This window comes from Tachypleus tridentatus, chromosome 6, assembly GCF_004210375.1.
Source record: "Tachypleus tridentatus isolate NWPU-2018 chromosome 6, ASM421037v1, whole genome shotgun sequence".
In the NCBI taxonomy this organism is placed as follows: domain Eukaryota; kingdom Metazoa; phylum Arthropoda; class Merostomata; order Xiphosura; family Limulidae; genus Tachypleus; species Tachypleus tridentatus.
In genome coordinates, this window is record NC_134830.1 from 17341343 (window position 1) to 17361882 (window position 20540).

Here is a 20540-nt window from a genome sequence, read left to right on the forward strand (position 1 = left end):
AGTGTTAAAAATACGGATATCCTGATACGACAAAGTTACCCATCAAGGTTTATTTAATATTTATATCTTCACTAATAAGCTAACTTCATGAAGCTATCATGTGTACTGTGAAAATTTTTTCCATATTTGAATGAAAATGGAAACCAGTTGAAAAAGCCAGAGAAATAATTAGACAAAAAAATCGTATTTGCTTCAGACGTAAACGATTTAAAAACTAAGATATTATTTGTATGGTATATGAAACGAAATTTTTACACGAGGCTACGAGGTCTGTTTGACTGTGTGGTATTGATGTTGTTAAATACCCAGGAGGGTCAGGTACATTTGACCTCTTCCTCTCTCCCGAACGATTATAGCGTCTGTCTTTAGGGTTTTTTTTTAAGCTTTGGGCCAGAGTAAAAGTATAACATCATACTCAGGTCCATTTCAGGGCTCAGTCCATGCATGGACGAACAAGTAGTTTTTTTTTTCTTCATTTAATTTTTTTTTCATATATATATTTTTTTTGTATTTTCATATATATATATTTTTTTTTTGTATTTTTCTCGATTGAGAGAATGCTACTACTACTTGTAGTAACACAAACACACACACAGAAAAGAAAGTAATTATAATTATTATTATTCAATACTTGAATAATAATTCAAAAGAGAAAAAAATATTAAAAAATAAAAATGAAAATAAAAAAATGTTTAAAAAAGAAAATAATAATTATAAAAATATAAAGAAACAAGGACTAAGTGTCTAGTGCATAGTGGCCAGCTTGTGTTACATTTCTTAAATATATGTTAAAAGGGGAGAGGTATTTAGGACCATTTACATCATGTACGTGATATCTGTCGAGATCACACATGAAGTCATTTTTATGCCAATTCTTACTAAAATATTTTAGAGAATTATGCAAGAGTCTTTCAGCTATTGTATCTATGTTTGCATACTTGTGCATGAATGTGGTTGAGGTGCTACGTGGTACTTTATATGCTGAAGTTAGTACAGAATTTTGTATACGTTGAAGTTTCTGTACATGTGTGGGTGCTATGTTAATCCAGGCAGGTGATGCATATTCTATTGTTGGTCTAATGTACGTTTTGTAGATTTTAAGTATGTTGTCTGGTGATGTTCCTTGGATTTTACCTGAAAGACTTCTTGCATAGTTTGCTCTTTTCCAGATTCGTATCAGTAGATTTTTAATATGTGGTAGCCACGTTAATTTTGAGTCATAGGTTAGACCTAGAAATTTAGCAGAAGTAGCAGTCAGTAAAAGTAATCCATTCATATAGAGTTTTGGTGGATCTTTTTTCAGCTTATTCAGTCTGCTGAATACTATGACTTGGGTTTTTGGAATATTAATAGGGGGCATAGTCTGTCTGAGACAGGATGGAAACATTGTGTTCAGCCTCCTCTCACCTGTTAACCCGGCGTGCCCGGGACCTGTGGGCTGGTTACGGCCCGTTTCCACACAGGTGATAAGTACCAGCGAATACGAGGTCTGTTAAAAAAATACGCGGACTGTTTGAATTGCGCGGCTCCAGTTGGTTCCAGGGTAATCCGCTTGGTGTCGCTAGGTTCGCACATATCATCTGATTACGACGCCATTTCCCGATTGCAGATATCTTCATTTGTGTATTAGCTACGCGGTTTTAAGTGAAGTGCGATTTTTTCGTTTGGCGGATTTCAGAATGAATGACCTGAAGGAGCAACGACTTGCTGTGAAATTTTGTGTTAAACTTGGAAAATCTGCGACTGAAACTTTTGCTATGCTTAACACGGCTTACGGTGATATTGCTATGAAGCGTACGGCATGTTTCAAGTGGCATGAACGTTTTAAGGATGCTCGACAGTCCATTGAAGATGATCGTCCTGGACGTCCTTCCACGTCAACTGACGACCCACACGTCGACAAAATCAACACTCTGGTGCGGGCAAATCGACGTCTGACTGTCAGGGAGCTTGCTGAAGAGTGTGGGATATCAGTTGGATCTTGTTACGAGATTTTGACCGAAAAATTGAAGATGCATCGCGTTGCTGCGAAATTCATCCCTCAGAACTCGTGAGTTTTTGGCCAAACACTCGATCACTGTTCTTCACCACCCCTACTCACCTGACCTTGCTCCTTGCGATTTTTCTTGTTCCCCAAACTCAAAAGACCCTTGAAAGGAAGAAGATTTGAGACGATTCCCGAGATTAAGGCAAATGCGACGAAGGAGCTGGAGGACATTACAAAAGAAGTGTACCAGGACTGTTTCAACAAGTGGAAACACCGTTGGGATAAATGTGTGCGTTGGGGAGGAGAGTACTTTGAAGGGGTCCCAGACCTATAACTTCTAAATAAAGTACATTTTATTTTATGACGTCAATCCGCGTATTTTTTGAACAGCCCTCGTATTTTCATTAATTAAGACTTAATGTGCAGGGTAATTACCGTTAGCAGCACTGATAGTTTAGTTTCCACCTTTAGTAGTAGGATGGTTAATGTCTTAGCTTGAAACAATGAACGTAAGCTTCTAATCAGTCTGATTTTCATTTTTATAAGTTCAGTTTTTACTGTAAGGACAATTTTTTTTAACAGCTACTACATTTCGGTCACCGGTGTCCTACAGCAAGATGATGATCACAATGCTAAAATGCGGGGTTCGATTCCCCGCGGCGGACCTAGCAGATATTACATTGTAGTTTTGCTTCAAATCAAACATACAAACTATCATTTTCAAGTACACAGTGACCGATACGTCGTACGTAATTAAAGAAATATTCTTTATTATAAAAAGATCTATCTTGTAAAACTACAACAACTTATAATAATAAGCAAGTAAACTCAAACGAAAATATTCATCTGTTTTTTAGTTACCAAGTGTCAATATATTCAAATAATTTAGAGACTATTAGGAGTTATGTTTGTAGAAAGGCCTTTCATCTTCTGGGATAAATGTAATAACAGCGTGGCGCTGATGGCCTGTCTGTCAGGGATGCCAGATGATTTTCTTGGATGTTACGAAGTTAAAAACAACATAATTAATCCTATTTTTTAATTTAAACTTGGTGTTTTTTCTTCTTAATTAGTATACAATTTAGTTTCCTTCATTTTTTACACAAATTTTTTCAGACGGTTGCCATTCTTTACATGTCGTGTTTTCTAAAAGATTTTTGCCATATAATAAGGCATTTAGTGTTTCTGCACTTAGCCGGGAACTATTTTTTATCTTTATATTGTTTACCAAAGAGAACAGTTATTCTGCTGCTGCTGAAGAATAAGGCAGTGATTATAAGTTTATCATTAATTTAGATATAATTGGGAAATGCAATTTATCTCCACATTTTTCTTGAGAAATATAACAGTATTTCTCTGGTTCTGAAATTTAATTCTCTAACAAAGTTAACTCTCGAAATTCTCTATTGATATTTTCATACTTTTTTTCCTCAATAATATCAGGAAATTTCATGGCCAATGGGATCATTGAATGTGGCTTTTTTTGAGAGATATTTTCTGGATTTAAAGCTTCAAACAGCTGTAAATACGTTAACATACCGGACGATACAAACCGTTTGTACATTTCCTTGCTTAATATGACATAAAAATTAAATGTCTTAAGTTATTTGGTTTGGATTTTGGAAGAATATTCTAGAAAGATACTTTCAGTTCTTGTTCAACGATATATTTCACTTAAGGGACGGTAAATTGAAGGATCATTGATGTTAACCTTCGATATATCTGTATCTTTTATTTTTCTCTTTTAATAAAATCACCAAGGATACCTTTCATACTACTGTTGATGGAGGCACGTAGCCTATGAATTCTGCAGCTCTCAGCTTGAAACTCTAAATTTATTTTATTTACATATGGCAGAATAGAAGTTAGAAATGCAAAGTACATTTTTACAATTGGATTCTGTAAACCTTCTACTATCATAGATGCTAAAGTCATCCCATCTTCTAATGCCGCTGAAGTAAACAATAAGACAAGTGCTGGCCATTGATTCAGTGGTCTTTCTACCACTTGCTGTAGTGATAACCATTGAGTACAGCCACGATGTTAAACCTTTTTAGGATCAGTGGGTAAATTCCTGAAATTCTACATATTCAGGTGATCTCTTTGGGCTGTTTGACAAATATGAATAAATATTTCTAGTCATCTCCTCTAAGGAAGTTGGAATTCAGAACATACAAAGGATGCACATAAAGGTATTGAATGGCATACACAACCTTGTACAAAGAGATATGGCACTTTCTGCTTTAGAAAACTTTGAACACCACTTCTTGATCCCATCATAACACTTTCATTATCACTTGCACAGCCTATCAGATTTTTGAATGGGATTTCATGTTTTTCAAAAAGAATTTACTATAGAATTGTAAATGCCTTAGGCAGCACAGCAATTAATTTCCAAAAGAGTCAATAACTTGTCAGTTGTTTTATGAATGTGGCTATCATAAAATCTAGCTGTTAGAACAAGTTACTTTTTTGTAGATACATCTGTACTTTCATCAATAATTAATGAAAATTTAATATTCTTTAATTGTGCTACAAGAATTTCCAAGTATTCTTCACCAATGACATTACGATAAATAGCTGTTCATTTTGTTCTTGTACATTTAATTCCCTTAGCAATTTTAGAATCAGGTCATGCATTAGATAGAGAGCCTAATTTCGTTTTGAAATGGGGAGATTGTACTCTGCCACAAACGCACACATTTTCAGCACAATGGAGGCCACTTATGAAATGCTATATGAAGAAGTAGAAGGCCGTAGGAAATCAGTTACTTTAGAAATCTGGGTACTTGCTTCAATATTTTTTAAATGTTTTCACTGTAAAGATATTTTTCAAGTATGGTAACACTCCCAGATAAGTCACAACTGCATATTTTACAAAATGACTTAAGTTCTTCGAACTTCAACTAAAACAAATGAACTTAGAATTATTAAGCCATTTTTATGGCAACTGTTTGTTTGTTTTTGAATTTCGCACAAAGCTACTCGAGGGCTATCTGAGCCGTCCATAATTTAGCAGTGTAAGACTAGATGGAAGGCAGCTAGTCATCATCACCCACCGCCAACTCTTGGACTACTCTTTTGCCAACGAATAGTGAGATTGACCGTAACATTATAACACCCCCACGGCTGAAAGAGCGAGTATGTTTGGTGCGACCGGGATTCGAACCCGCGACCCTCAGATTACGAGTCGAACGCCTTAACCCACCTGGCCATGCCCGGCGTATTATGGCAACTGACGCTTCTGTTCGTAACTAGGCTTATGCAGTCTTACTTTCTTGCATGGACTTTCTACTAAATCACTATCCTTATCGCTCCTTTTCTCAGCCATTATGATCTGTGGGTTAGGTTAAATGTAAATTAAATAAAATTATAAAAAAAAAAAAAATTTAAAATTAACCACAATGGACTACACTCTAAACGAATAGACACTTACGAAATTATAACAATAGACACAGTATATGAAAACAAGACTAAGAGAGCCACTGGTGGATCATCAATATCTGAAATTACCTTGCGCCTGCACAATGAGCTCTTATAAAGCACATTTAAGCATTCATGAAATGCTAAAAGCACGGATGTCCAAAAAGTCTTAATAAAACTGAAATAGAAACCCTTATAACCCGAGCACTTTTGAGAGGTCCATCTTTCGAAAGCGCTCGGGTTATAAGGGTTTCTATTTCAATTTTATCAAACATTTAGGCATAAAACTCGCCCTTATAAAACATTATAACATGGTCTAATTCCACGTAAAGGAGGAAATAAATTTGAAAATATTTTATTGGCCATGAAACAAGTAAATTAGCAAATGTTATCAAATTTCATGAAGGTTTTACCAAATTTGGCAACCTTGCTGTTTATATACTTGCCTTCATAGTTCAGTGTGTTGTTTTCTGTCAGCGCCGTATTTTCTGTGTTCAATTCTAACGTAGAGTCCCATTGCTTTGAGAACCCTAAAAACAAAAATATGCATATTTAACTTTCTTGTAAAATATTCGTATTCAAAAATTTTATAATAAATACGTACGTGAGAAGTACACGATAAGATGTTAAAGCTCTTGTAAATACGACCTTTCCAAAAAGAAACATGTTAAATTTTGGGTTAAGATAGATGAGCGCTATATACGTTCCGAAACTGAATATATTAAGTAAATCACAATATTCAGTCAAAATTAGCGCAGGTAGCTCTCTTGTAGCTTTGGGCGAAATTTAAAAAAGTCAAAATTAAAATATAACAAATGAATGAATCAAAACTTGTATAAAGGTGAAAAAATAAAACCAGACAGAGAACAACAAACCATCTATCGGCATGTGATGTGTTTTTTATATGCATGTAATACACTTTTATATAAGTCTTTATACGTATATTTTCGAATGTACTTATGTTTTTACAACTTGAGCATATTGATAAATCATATAATCTATGGAACCGTCATCGATGTTTTTATATTTGAAACTCAACGTTCCCAAAATTATCTCACGACTTTTCATTGAAATATTTTAATAGATCGAGCCGATTCCGTGTTGGTTAACTTAAATAATAACTTGAAAATTTCCCAAGGATATAAATTGCCCGCCAAAATAAGTGTAGGAATTCAAAACTGCAATAATCAACAACAACATTTATTGATATAATTTGTGTTCATTTATATGAAAGTGCAACTCAATACGATTTCTTGCGGTCATTAATATGAAAAATAATGTCCGATAGGTATCCACGAACTGCCACAACAAGGTGTGCTCAAAGGATGCCACCTTGAACTGCAGATGTCTCCAAGTTTCACGCATAAGGCCATCAATTTCTTTTTTTATCTTATTTTTCAAAACCTGTAACGTCTAAAGCTTGTTGACATAAACTCGGTAACTCCACAAAATGAAGTCTGCTGCTGAGAAGCCCGGAAATCATGGAGGCCAGTTTACACCTCCATTACGAGAAAGAACCCTGTTTGGGATCAGTTCACGCAACCGTGTCGTTGTTGCTTAGATTATATATTAGGTGGTGCTATTGTTTTGAAGTCACAATTTCCGTTGAGAAACAATGATAGAGCTTTCACATTTGAAATGAAGCTCAACAATAAGAGAAAACTGTTTACTTGTCAACCTGTTCGCCATTATGATTTGAACGCTTGATATTAATTTAGAATGAAATAGACAATATTTGTTTAGTAATACGTTGGAAAATCTAACTATACAAAACCCCTACGCTTATTTTTTTATTGGCTGACTGTAGACGATGAATTTATAAATAGTACAAAATATTATCAGAGAAAATACTTAGCGAAAACGAATAAATTGTATAATGCAATTATGTTTTGTTTATGCGCCTTATCACACGGAGTATTTTGTTTGTAGTTAAGCACAAAGGCATACAATGGAGTATCTGTGCCGTGTCCACCACGGTTATCAAAACCCGACTTGTAGCGCTTTACGTTCACAGACGGGGGGAGAGCACACAAAACATTACCTTTTTTGCATGCTGCTGTACAGTATGTCTGCGTACACTATAGAATATTGAACCAAATGACCCCTTTATTAAACTTTTTGACCTTTTCAGTTGTTACCTAATTTTACTCGACCTCAAGAATGTTCATTTAGGAACTTTGTTCTAGCCAAGCCATATTTGCGAAAGTTCAGACGTTCCTTTACCATCAAGATACCGTTTCTGCACATTAGCTGTTTGTTTGAGGTCATTGTCTTCCTGGAAGATGAGTCCTTGCCTAGTAAGTCGTACTCCTGAAAGAATGACATGATGAATAAGAATCTGTTTGTATTTGTCATCAGTTAGAACACTATCAATTCTGTGTAGATTACTGACGCCGATTAATAAAACGCAGCCAAATATATAAACTAATTTCCCACCATGCTTCACTGTTCTCTCCACCGAAGAACAAACTGTAATTGGTTGTTACTGAATAATTCAAACTTGGATTTACCTGTAAAGAGCGACGTTCTCATTGTTTGTTGTCTGATGCCTATTTTAATCTCTTAGTTTCGTGTATATTTACAACAGCAGTTTTCAAACAGTTTCGCTACACTGAGCCCATTTTTAGCTAATGTCTAACGGTTTCAGAGGTAACATTTACACCTATATTTACAACATGATCGTTGGTAAGATTTGTACTCTACCGTTGTCTACTTGTTAGAAAAGGTACCTTAAGATACTTTTCAACACTTTTGGAGAGTTTTCTACCTCAATAACTATCATTATTATTAGCTGAGAGTGCCACTTAGAGAAGCGAAAAAAATTATATAAATGAAAATGTTAGATGATGTTCAATTTTCTTGTTTCTTTTCTAAGTAAATTCCTAGTTACCTTATTAGATACTAACTGCATACCCCGCTTTATGGAAGGAAATAATTGGCTCATGTAACTGATTAAATCTCTGTAAAGAGGTATTGTGCCATAATTCAAGGTATTTTTTGTCCTCCCTCTTCCGAAAGAATCCTGAAACAAAGTAGCTTATCTACACCGCCGAACATTTTCCAAAAATTACAGTAATCTAAATACCCAACTCTGGGTAATAGATACTAACACACACAAAGATATACACATAATATATTATATTTTTAGTAATAATATATATCAAATGCTTTTACTTTTTAATCTAATTTTATTATTGGGTTGAGGAATAATTCGTGAGCGTTTTTCAAGTTAAAAAATATATTCATAAATGAAACGCTTTCGCAAAATATTTCATGTCATTTAGTAGATAATTTTTTGCTCTAATAGATGGTGTGTTTGATTTTCATATGTCTTTAATTTTTGCTTTCATTTTCAGCTCATTAAATGGAATGTCAAGTGAACAAAATCGAGCATTTTCGACACCATCTGCTTTTCGCATTTAATTTCTTGCAATTTCGTTTAAAACAATGCATACTATATACCTAGGTATTACATGAAATAAAGTATCATAATAAATGTTTTGGGTGTAATGTGTTCATGCATTGAAGTATTGTATAGTCTTGCATGTAATGCTTGAATGAAATTATTTAAAAACGCTCACGAATTATTCCTCAACCTAATATTATTTTTTTAATTTCATAAAGAATATTTTGCATTGCTAGCTTACTATATGTATTTAGAACTAACCTAAATCTCCTAAGATGGCTATAGCTCGTAAGTTGTGATGGTTATACGACATATGGCTGCCGCGAAATTTAATTTTTTATTTTGTATGGAATTAAGCACAAAGTTACACAATGGGCTATCTGTGCTCTGCCAACCACAGGTATCAAAACTCGGTTGCTAGCTGTGTGAGCTACCAGACATACCCGCTATGCCACTAGGGGCGCGGAATTTTACTACTGTCGTAAATGGCTGCCAGTGCATATTTCTACCGGCAAAGAGATGCAGCAATTAATTATTTCATTTAATTTAAGGTTTTCTGGAAGTATAGTAATTACATTATTGGAATATTATAAAAACAACCATTATTAAGTTAAAAACCATAAATGATTGTTTTTGTTTGTTTGTTTTGGAATTTCGCACAAAGTTACTCGAGGGCTATCTTTGCTAGCCGTCCCTAATTTAGTAGTGTAAGACTAGAGGGAAGGCAGCTAGTCATCACCACCCACCGCCAACTCTTGGGTTACTCTTTTACCAACGAATAGTGGGATTGACCGTCACATTATAACGCCCCCACGGCTGGAAGGGCGAGCATGTTTAGCGCGACGCGGGCGCGAATCCGCGATCCTCGGATTACGAGTCGCACGCCTTACGCGCTTGGCCATGCCAGGCCACCATAAATGAACACGAAAATTACGTCATAAAATTTGTACCCGTGCAACGATAAATAAGAGTGTACGTATTTGTTATATAATAATAGCATTTTCAATAGCAAATTATTCAATTGCTTTATTATTACTCCCCAGTGGCACAACAGTATGTCTGCGGACTTACAACGCTAGAATATAGGTTTCGATACCCCATTGTGTTGCTTTGTGCTTAACTACAAATACATTATTATTATTATGTTTTTCCAGCAACTTATTAAATTATTTTGAGGAAATAATTATTTGTCGGTAGCAAAATGCACCGGCTGTCATTTACTACAATAGTAAATTTGTCGTTGTTATTTTGAATTAAGCACAAAGCTACATAACGGGCTATCTGTGCTCTGCCCACCACGGGTATCGAAACTCGGTTTTTAGCGTTGTAAGTCCGCAGATATACCGCTGAGCCACTGGGTGTCAGTAAAATGTCGCCGCAGTCAAATAACCAGCAATAAAATCTGATACAAGACAGGATTGGTATAAAAACCAGAAATATCATTAGCAACGAGGATAAACAGTTGACGAAACAATGCATTCTAGTATTTATAAAAAACACGAACATATATTTCATTAGTTAGACTGATTCCTGGTTGACTTTTGGTTTCGCTTTAAGCAAATTTATCTGGTTCGTTTCATTTCTTCTTTATGGGTTTTTGGGTATGTTGAAACTTTTATACCCAGGAAGATCAGGTGCAAAAAGACCTATTCCTCCATTCGTAATTTCAATTCTCAGCTACTACTATGATAAAGTTGTAGTGCTTGAGGGCCAGAGTAAACCACACGTACTCCGGCCCTTTTAAGAGTTTGTTTGTTTGTTTTGGAATTTCGCACAAAGCTACTCGAGGGCTATCTGTGCTAGCCGTCCCTAATTTAGCAGTGTAAGACTAGAGGGAAGGCAGCTAGTCATCACCACCCACCGCCAACTCTTGGGCTACTCTTTTACCAACGAAAAGTGGGATTGACCATAACATTATAACGCCCGCACGGCTGGGAGGGCGAGCATGTTTGTCGCGACTCGGGCGCGAACCCGCGACCCTCAGATTACGAAGCGCACGCCTTAACACGCTAGGCCATGCCACGCCCCCTTTTAAGAGCAATGCCCATATATATTGTCCACACTCTCTCCCTTTTATAAAATATCTATTTATATAAAACTATTTATAAACTATGTATATAATAGTAAATCTAAACGTCTAATATTTGATGGCTTGCTTAATTTCAATTTCTTAAATATATATTTATAGGAGAGAGGTACTTAGGACCATGTTCAGAATGTACATGGTATCTCTCGAGGTCACTCACAATAAATCATGTATTTTAAAGAAGATAAATAAATCATTTTTATGCCAATTTTTGGTAAAATAATTTAGTGCATTAAGCAAGAGTCTATCGGATACTGTTATTAAGTTTGCGTACTTGTGTATGAATGTTAATTAAGAACTGCGCGATACTTTATATGTTGTGGTGATGATTGAATTTTGTATTTTTTACAGTTTGTGTAGTTGTTTTTGTGATATGTTTAACCGGGTTGGGCATGCGTATTCTATAATGGGTCTAATGTGTGTGTTGTATAATTTTATTATATTATCAAGAGAAGTGCCTTGATTTTTACACGATAGGCTTCTTGCATAATTTGTTCTTTTCCAGATTCTAGCTGTATATTGTTATTATGCTATATCCACGTTAACTTGGTATCGTAGGTTAATCCTAAAAATTTTGCCGAGGTACCAGTCTGTAGCAGTGATCCGTTCATGTATAACTTTAGTGAATCTTTTTTTAGTTTATTTAATCTGCTGGATGGTATTACTTAGTTTTTCGGTATGTTTATTTTTATTCTACGTTTCTGACACTATTCTTCTAAGTTGTTCAGGACTAACTGGTTGGAGATTTGTTGCTGCTGTTGAAGGAGTGGGGGCACTTTTCCAGACTGCTACATGGTCAGCAAATTGTGATGCAAAACCTAAGTTTAGGTCCGACAGTGGCATATTACTCACATACATGATAAATAAGATAGGGCTAACTACCCCTCCTAATTTATCTGATCGAAAGTTAATTGTGCCAGTTTCAAATTACCCTCTTAAGAGTCTACTAAGTAATAATTGGACCTTGCCGCAATGTTTGTCACAGAGTGTCCTTGGCCAGATAAAATTTTATTTCTATGTGGTTGTGTGACGGATTTGCTATCGTATATCTGTTTTAATATCGATGTTTTCTTTAAGTTAAATTTGTATTTAGAAATATATTTAACTTGTACTATTAAACCTGTATTGTGAAACTCCAGCCTATTCACTAAAGTTGTAGAAAATTCTCGAGTGTAAGAATGAAAAATATATGTATGTACGTAAACACCGATGTATTGTATATATTGTTGTGCAAGCTGAAGTTTCTAGAAATTCATATGCAAAAAACGGCTCGTTTGGGTTGAGAAAATATTTTACATAGAAGAGCGAACAACGTTTCGACCTTCTTCGGTCATCGTCAGGTTCACAAAGAAAGAGGTAACTGACCGGAAGCTGACCACATGTTTGAAAGGGGCTGTGCAACTTTGTGTCGAAATGTAGAGGGCGGTATTAGATGTTTGAATATATAATTTTATTTATTTTATTATATTAATATAGGTATAAAGGCGTTCCTTTATATTGGTTTATTTTGGGTTTAAGTTGTTGTATAAGTAAGGCTTCTTTAATTTTGCGTTTGTTTATGTTTGTTTCTTTATTTAGTATTTGAGTGTTTTCTATGGTTATGTTGTGTTTATTTGACTTGCAATGTTCGAAAACGTGTGAAGGTGACTTTTTATGTTCTTTGAATCTGGTTTCCATTTTTCTACTTGTTTCTCCAATATAGAAGTTGTGGCAGTTATCACATTGTATTTTATAAATAATGTTGGTGTGGTGTTTGTCAGTGTAGTTTTTACCTAGTATAGACCTCAGTTTTGTGCCGGGTATTTGAATAAATTTGGTATTAACTGGAATGTCATATTTTGTTACTAATTTTTGCCAAATGTTGGTTATTTGTTTGCTGATGTCAGGAATATACGGTATACAGCAGTATATGGTTTCGTGGTTTTTTGATTCGTGAGCTGTATTTACTTTAGTTGGTTGATTTTGCTTTCTGTGTAGGTGTGTGCTTATAATGTTTTCTACGGTTTGTGGAGGAAACTTATTGATGTTGATGAAGTATTGTTTTATTTTGTCTAATTCATCGTTAATTTTATCTGGTGAGCATAGTTTTATGGCTGTGTTTATTTGGTTTCTCAACATACTAAGAAACCAAGACAGTATGTATTATTGGTTTGCTTTAATTGGTGTACCACAAACCTCAGAAGCTATAACTGTGACTAACGCTTATTAATCGGGAATTTCAGACATTTAACAAGGAACGTTTATAGATTTTGAAACATTACAAGCCAGTTAACTTCAGAGCATTCATAACGGACATTAGTATTTTAAAGAAGATATTATGTAACTTCAACGGCGAAAAACTCGACGTGTGACCAGCGAAGAACAAAGAAGACAGAGCTGGTTAGCTCCTTGTTAAGTGAATTGCTTCTACATCAACTCGGAATTAATTCGCTCATTGTAACCTTCCTTAAGATACCAAGGAAGTTCAAGAATAAATAGAAGACTCAATATTACAAGTAAGTTTGTATAACCCTTGTACATAAATCATTATTTATAACCATCGTTATTGTAAACTGTGTTTTTGTTTGTATATTAACATATATTTGTATTATAAAAACTATGTATCAATTTTGTTGGCAAATATCATGAATTAGATATATATCGACTTTTTTTAAAAACTTCTAAATCTAAAATACGATTTAACCTAGTTTCAGACTATTCTAAAATTGTAATAGGTAACACTTATCATGTGCATTTTAATCATGGAAGCCATGGCTGAATTACGCAATTACTAATTCTAGGCATAGTATGATTACCTATACTTTATTAGGCTTATTCTTTGGTACTTTGTGATTTGTTGGAAGTATATTAAACACAGTGTAAACTATTAAAACGTGACTCTACCGGATGCACTTCACTTCCACATGATGGAAAAGGGGTGATACTGATTTTCCCTCATCCTTTCCATAATTATTTTATGTTTTCACCCTCGTATGTGTGTTTGTGAGAAAGATTTCTCGAAAATGTTGAATGAACTTGGACTACGGCTCAGCTTAATGGTTGCTTTTTGAAGCGTCAAGTTCATAAAAGTAAAAAAAAAAAAAAAGCTCCTCATCTGTTTACATGGAGACCGATATTTCTGCGTTATAGCTCAGTCAAAAAATGATCGAATTTTGATTAAACATGGTGAGTATATTCAGGATATTATTTCTCATTGTGCTATTGAAAATAGTCTGTGCATTTATAATAACAGACAGTTTTGTGTTTTTTGAGAGCCAAAGGTACTCAACGCTGTATAGCGAATGTATGAGCCCTATCGAGTGCCCCTCTAGTTAATTTTGTTATTATTTTAAATAACATAACCTGCAGGCGGAACCTCTTTTTTTTCATGAGGCGGTAAAATTCTGCTTTGCATAAATTGGTGAAGTTTCAACCAAAACGTGAGGATAAACTACGTAATGCGGAACTGTATGTAATCAGTAAAAACTACTTATGAAGGCCTAAACAATGTGTGTCTTGAACAAGAAAGTTGATAACTTACAGGAAACTTGTTAAAATATGCAAATTTATAAAAAAAAAAAGGGTTTGTTGCTGATGGAGAGCAAGTAAGGTCCCGAAATAACGTCTCAGTCGTATTATAATACCTGTATGCGTAGGGGGGGGGGACTGGGGTAAACTGTGTAGGGGCTTCCCAAAATGCCATCAATATGAAGTATAGATGGTAAACTATAATAATGTAAATACCAAGGTACATTTCAGAAAGGTGTGCTATTTTAAACTGCGTTTTCAATGCAGTTTTCATTGGAAACTCATACTCTGATTAATAATTGATTATTAATTAGAAATAATCTGTTTATGAAAATATGCGTATATGTAAAAGAGGAAGCTCACCTAAATTCCACCCAAGGTAATACATAATAATAAAGAAAATCAAGATTAGCTTAGATTGAACATTTAATATACCATTAAGAGTAGTGCTACAAATCAAAAGAAATATAACATAAAGACATAGATTGCATAGCAGAAACGAATTATCCCATGTGAAGTTAATACACTTTGAGGAAAAGTAATGTCACTATCAGGCTAATTATCTTTTATCATGTTGTGTTTATAGTCAATATTACTTCAAAACAATGCTCCTGTTCTGGTGATTGGCAGCAAATGTGTCTATAACAGTATCAATATCGAGTTGTTTTGTCCTCCTGGAGTTTACTGATATGACAGCAAGGTTGCTGGTGTGGTTGTAACCACTGTTGTTGTGCAAGTATGTCTTGAGAAGCTTCAGACATGAGAAACTTCTCTCACAGGCAGCTGAAGTGACAGGCAGGGTCACAGCGATGCATACAAGTTTGTGGAGATCCATGAAGGAATCCTTGTATGGCTCCAGCATGGTTGCAAGCTCCAATGGTGTGGATACTTCCTGCCCCTTGTCTTTCTTCCTGGCAATTAGCCGGTTCAACTGGTGGACCTCCACTGCGAGATCATCCTCTGCCACACCATAGTTTGCTGCCATTCCTAAGAGTGCTTGCTTGTCCAAAAATGTGGAGTGTTTGGAGTTCAATGCAGTTGCACCCATTAGTAGATGGAAGGGATCAGAGGAGAATCTTATATTCAGCTAGTTGAGCATCCTGTCTATGATGGCATAGAAAGTGTGTCTCCTGGTATCTGGTATTGGTTGATCTCTTTGGCCAGTACCAGACGTGATTGTGAATTCGTCCAGGTGTCTCCGGGCAGATTGCTGTCCACCTTGATGCACTGTCTCAGTGTGTATTCCCACTTTCTTACATATATTCTCAGCAAACTCTTCCAAGTCTTTCCATGCTGCTTCAGTTCTCATTTCTGAGAGACCAGAGATGACAGATTGTACTAGGTTTCTTCATAAGTTCACATTATTCATACAGGCCAAACTGTGATTGTGATTCTTACTATCATAAGTGTGACAAGCACCTGTTACAATAATGTAACTACTACATTACATTAAATTAGGCACTCCTAAATAGCCCAATGATAATTTCAAAATTCATTCTAGAATTGTTTAGAAATATTATTTGGTCAGTTAGTATCTAATCATAAGTATTACATTAATTAGATTGTAAGTTATAATTTTAAGTGTATGCCACAATCATCAGTACAATTTTGGATGGCTGATACACAATGCAAAACGATCTCACAGAGAACACAGCACCGGCTAAATGCTTCATAGTTTTGACCTATACACAATACACTTATACGTGCATGCTATGTTTTACTTTTCAATAAAAGATAAATGAAATTAATGGGTAAATACCTGTGAAACCTTTGGTTTATCAAGTAAAATCCCTGATGATCTGTTGTAACTTGAAATCAACGTGGTTGTCTAATTTTCGTCAAAGCTCAAGATAGCATGGCATTACAGAGGGAGCGGCAATACAGTGCATGAGTTTCAGTGCATTCAGTGCGTTGCTATGGGATGCATGACACATACTTCCGTCTTAATGAAGACGTTGAGTCTACAGATCTATGTCTCTTTGATGTTAATTGATAAGCAACAACGACGATTGTGTTTTCCATATTTTATGGATATATGTAGGTAACAATATTGGGGCTTAAGATTCCAAGCCCACCCTTGGCGCCGCCACTATAATTAAACTTCTACTACAAACTAAATAAACTTTATAACTCTGTCTGACGATTTCGTCTCGTGGCAACAACAAATTACTCAAAACATTGCACTACATTACAGAGATATCTGAAAAGAAGGTTTTTTGTACAAATTATAAAAAAATGTATAATATTTGTTACTGACATTTTCGGATAATAATATCAATATTAGTTCTCTCTTGGAAAAGATTAATAATATTGATATGAAACTATGGAAATGCAATTGGTAGTTATGATTTTTCATTGCTTAAGTACTTGAGTCTCAAAAGGAGCTTTCGAGAAAACATTTTATATCACAGTTCCGCGTTCCACAGTTTATCCTGATGTAATAGCTGAAACGTCGCTTGTTTATGCAAATTGGACTTGTAAGAAAACTCACGATCTGCAATCGTGAAAGATAATATAATGTTACTTTTCATTTAATATAATGTCTAGAGTATATGTTTTTTATGGGCAAGATGAACAACTAGAAAGTCACCACAAAATACAGGATGGTCCATAAGTCCCTACCCATCCATATATCTTATGTATCCAGTGTATCTGTGTGCTGTCCCTCATTCTCGCTGCATAATATTATGCGACGCCATGTTCTGTGAGACATTTTCCTCAACATAGCAGAGGTTATTGTTCCAAATGCCGCAGTAACAGCTGCCTTCAACTCATCATTAGTATTATTGAATATAACATAATAACATATAGATGGATAGAGATTTACGGGCCACCCTGTACAATAAAAATCTTAGACTTTTAATTTCAAGTGAGTTTAGATATATTTTATACAGATAAGGTTCAAGAAATTCTGACAGTTTCAATTTTTTTTATTAGATACTGTAACAGATTTACTGTTGTGCTTTTATTTTAGTGCCTATGCTTGTTTCTCTGCAGTTTTCTGTTTTTACGTGTGGCGTATATTTCACATTATATATTACGCAATTTCCGCTGTCATTGAAGTGTGTAGAACGTTCTTGAGTATAAAAATCAACAATACTTGTTAGATGAAAGCGCACAAGAATTTTATCGAAATTTCTAAAAACTCGAGTGATTCTTGTAAAGAACGGCTAGCCGAGAGAGGAAAAAATATTATTGAACAGCTATCGTTAGTGTGCTGTAGGCCTAGGAAGCTATAATTGTGATTGACGCCTATCATTCAGAAAACTACAGAATTTGACTAGGAAGTTTATAGATTTCGAACATTACGAATCGCTCAACTTTAGTGAATTACTTCGGGCGTTATTATTTCTACGAGAACATTAAATATATTCGCCGGTAAAACTCAACTGTGTGAGGCTCGCCGATAAAAAACGTTATTAGCTTCAGCGAGGTGCAACAATATCAACTCAGAATTAACTTGCTTTGATCGATTGACTGGAATTAAGCACAAAGCTATACAATGGACTATCTGTTCTCTGCCCAACATGGGTAACGAAACCAGGTTTTTGGTTTTTAGTGGGTGTGAGTCGCAAACATACTGCTGTGCTACTGGAGTGCATCAAAATTTACTCGTCGAGAACCTGGATCGTCGATAAAATATTCAGTTCTAGACTGTATATAAGATTCAGTATTACCTTTATATAAACCATCACTTGTAATAACTATTGGTAATAACTGTTATTATGAATTGTATTGTTTTTATGTTTGTATAATGAAATATGTTTGTATTAAAAAATAAATTGTTTGTATCAATCTTGTTGGGAAATAACATAAATTTAATAGGTATTAACATTTAATTAACTACTAAGCTCAAATTTAAATTTCCGATTATTTGAGATGGTAATGCGTGACGTACATAACGTAATAAATCGGACAGTTGTCCGAAATAAGTTATAATAAGTAACAATATGAAATACAAATCGTTCTGAAATTCCTGTAGAAGTTTATCAGATTCTTAAAATTTGTTTATTGTCGGATATACAGAATATAATGTCTTTTAATTACATGTTTTAAGTTTTACAAAACAGGATATTCTATTTAGTTATTTAATTAGGTTCTATTTTTGGTGTTCCACTAATTTTTAGTAGCTTCCTATACCTAAGTGATTTTTTAAATTTCGTACTTATGATTATTGTCATATGCTTAAAAGAGTGCTGAGTAAATGATTTTTGTTGTTTTTCTGTCTTATCAAGATCTTTGAAATACCTGGATTTCCATTTGCTGTTAATGAACCATTTCCATTTTCGCAGCTGTTTTTCCAGCATTGCCGAGATTCTGTTTCTTCGCACTGACTACCACACAACTTATGTCTCTCTTGAACACCCTGTCCGCATGTAATGCTACATGATGACCATGTTGACCACTCACTTGTCAGAGAATTCGTGTTATCTAGAGAGGTGAAATAATTTTAAAAAATCATTTTGTGCAAAAGAGGATTGAAGATTAATATATCAGAATGAAACTCTGCAGCTGTCTTAAGAACACCACGAGTGAATGGATCAAGTTTGTTTGTTTAGAATTTCGCGCAAAGCTACGCAAAGGCTATCTGCGCTAGCCATCCCTAATTTAGCAGTGTAAGACAAGAGGGAAGGGAAGGCAGCTAGTTGTCACTGCCCACCGCCAAACCTTGAGTAACTGTTTTTACTAACGAATAGTGGGACTGATCGCAAATTATAATACTCCTGTGGCTGAAAATGTAAAAGAAACAAACTTTTGAAACTGTATTACATTATCATACAAATCTTCAGATTAGGAAAAGTTGGAAGAAAAGAAACAATATGTTAATTCTTTTTAACTATCTGAAAATTACACAAATTTTGGTTTAAAAGTTGAACTTATTGATCTTGAAATTTTGAAATATCATAGAAATTTCATTCCAATGTTTAAAACATGCAGACTTAAGTTTAAGACCATAATGTATTTGATACATTATAAGAAGGTACATTGTGATTTGAAAATAATATTTTATGGTTTATTTACCGATAAGAAAAATAGCCTGGCATGGCCAGGTGGTTAGGGTGCTCGACTCGTAATCTCAGGGCCGCGGGTTCAAACAAGCTCGTCCTTTAAGTCACAGGAGCGTTATTATGTTCCGTCAATTTCACTATTCATTGGTAAAAGAGTTACCCAAGAGTTGGCGATGGGTAATGATGACAAACTGACTTCTCTCTAGTCTTACACTGCGAAATTAAGGACAGTTTGTTTTTGGAGTTTCGCACAAAGCTACACGAGAGCTATCTGCGCTAGCGGTCCCTGATTTAGCAGTGTAAGACTAGAGGAAAGGCAGTTAGTCATCGCCACCCACCACCACCTCTTGAATAATGGGATTGACTGTCCTTATGTACGTTTAAGATACGAAAACGATTTCATTAACTACATGGTAATTTTCACTTGTTGCTATTGCCACAAGTTAATTATCAAAAGTAGCCCAGGAAAAAATCAAATAATTAATGTTTCGTATAAAAAAACACCAAGAAGCTGTGAACGGCTGAGAAACCTTGGAAAAGTAGAGAAGATACGAAACTAAAATATGATTAAGGAGCCTGAATACTCAAGCACACAATTTAATGTTTTCTTGTGTACTGTTGTATTGATTATAAAAAAAAATAACGTTTTCAGTTCTGTTAATTGCGTTTAATTCCAATTTTGTTGCATACACACACACACACACACTCGCATAATAAAAATGTGAACGTTAAAAATCAACAATCGGAGTTTTGTTATAAAAGATGATTGACACTCAGTTTCACTTGTTTCTCTATCCAACAAGCCCCCAAACAAGACAAGAACTCATCGCTAGGATACCAAACCACTGAATTGTTCGTCTTTCTTTTTGTTTCAGTCGAGTTCACTCTATACCTACTTTACCATTAACATTAATTTGAACCTAAATTCACGCTATGTATTCCTGGACAGTGCGTGATATCATCAGTTAGTGTAGTAATTAATAGTAATTGAAAAACAAAATCATTATTCTAGTGTAAATGGTGTTATTATTACCCAAGAAATTAGGTGTTCCTTTTCAAAACATAGGTACAGGGTAAAACAGGAATTATCATCCACTATCAGATGAACATTGGATAACTGTA

General features: G+C 34.8%; 1 protein-coding gene across 1 annotated transcript in view; it reads right to left on the minus strand.

The window, feature by feature from the left end:
• The window catches only part of LOC143252008 (uncharacterized), a 35707-nt gene that overhangs the window by 5142 nt on the left and 10025 nt on the right, over positions 1–20540 (minus strand). The window contains exons 3-4 of the mRNA XM_076503514.1: positions 18658–18840; positions 5857–5940 (exon numbers count right to left, since the gene is read on the minus strand). Coding sequence (XP_076359629.1) covers positions 5857–5940; positions 18658–18840 — 267 coding nt within the window. The remainder of the gene's footprint in view (positions 1–5856; positions 5941–18657; positions 18841–20540) is intronic.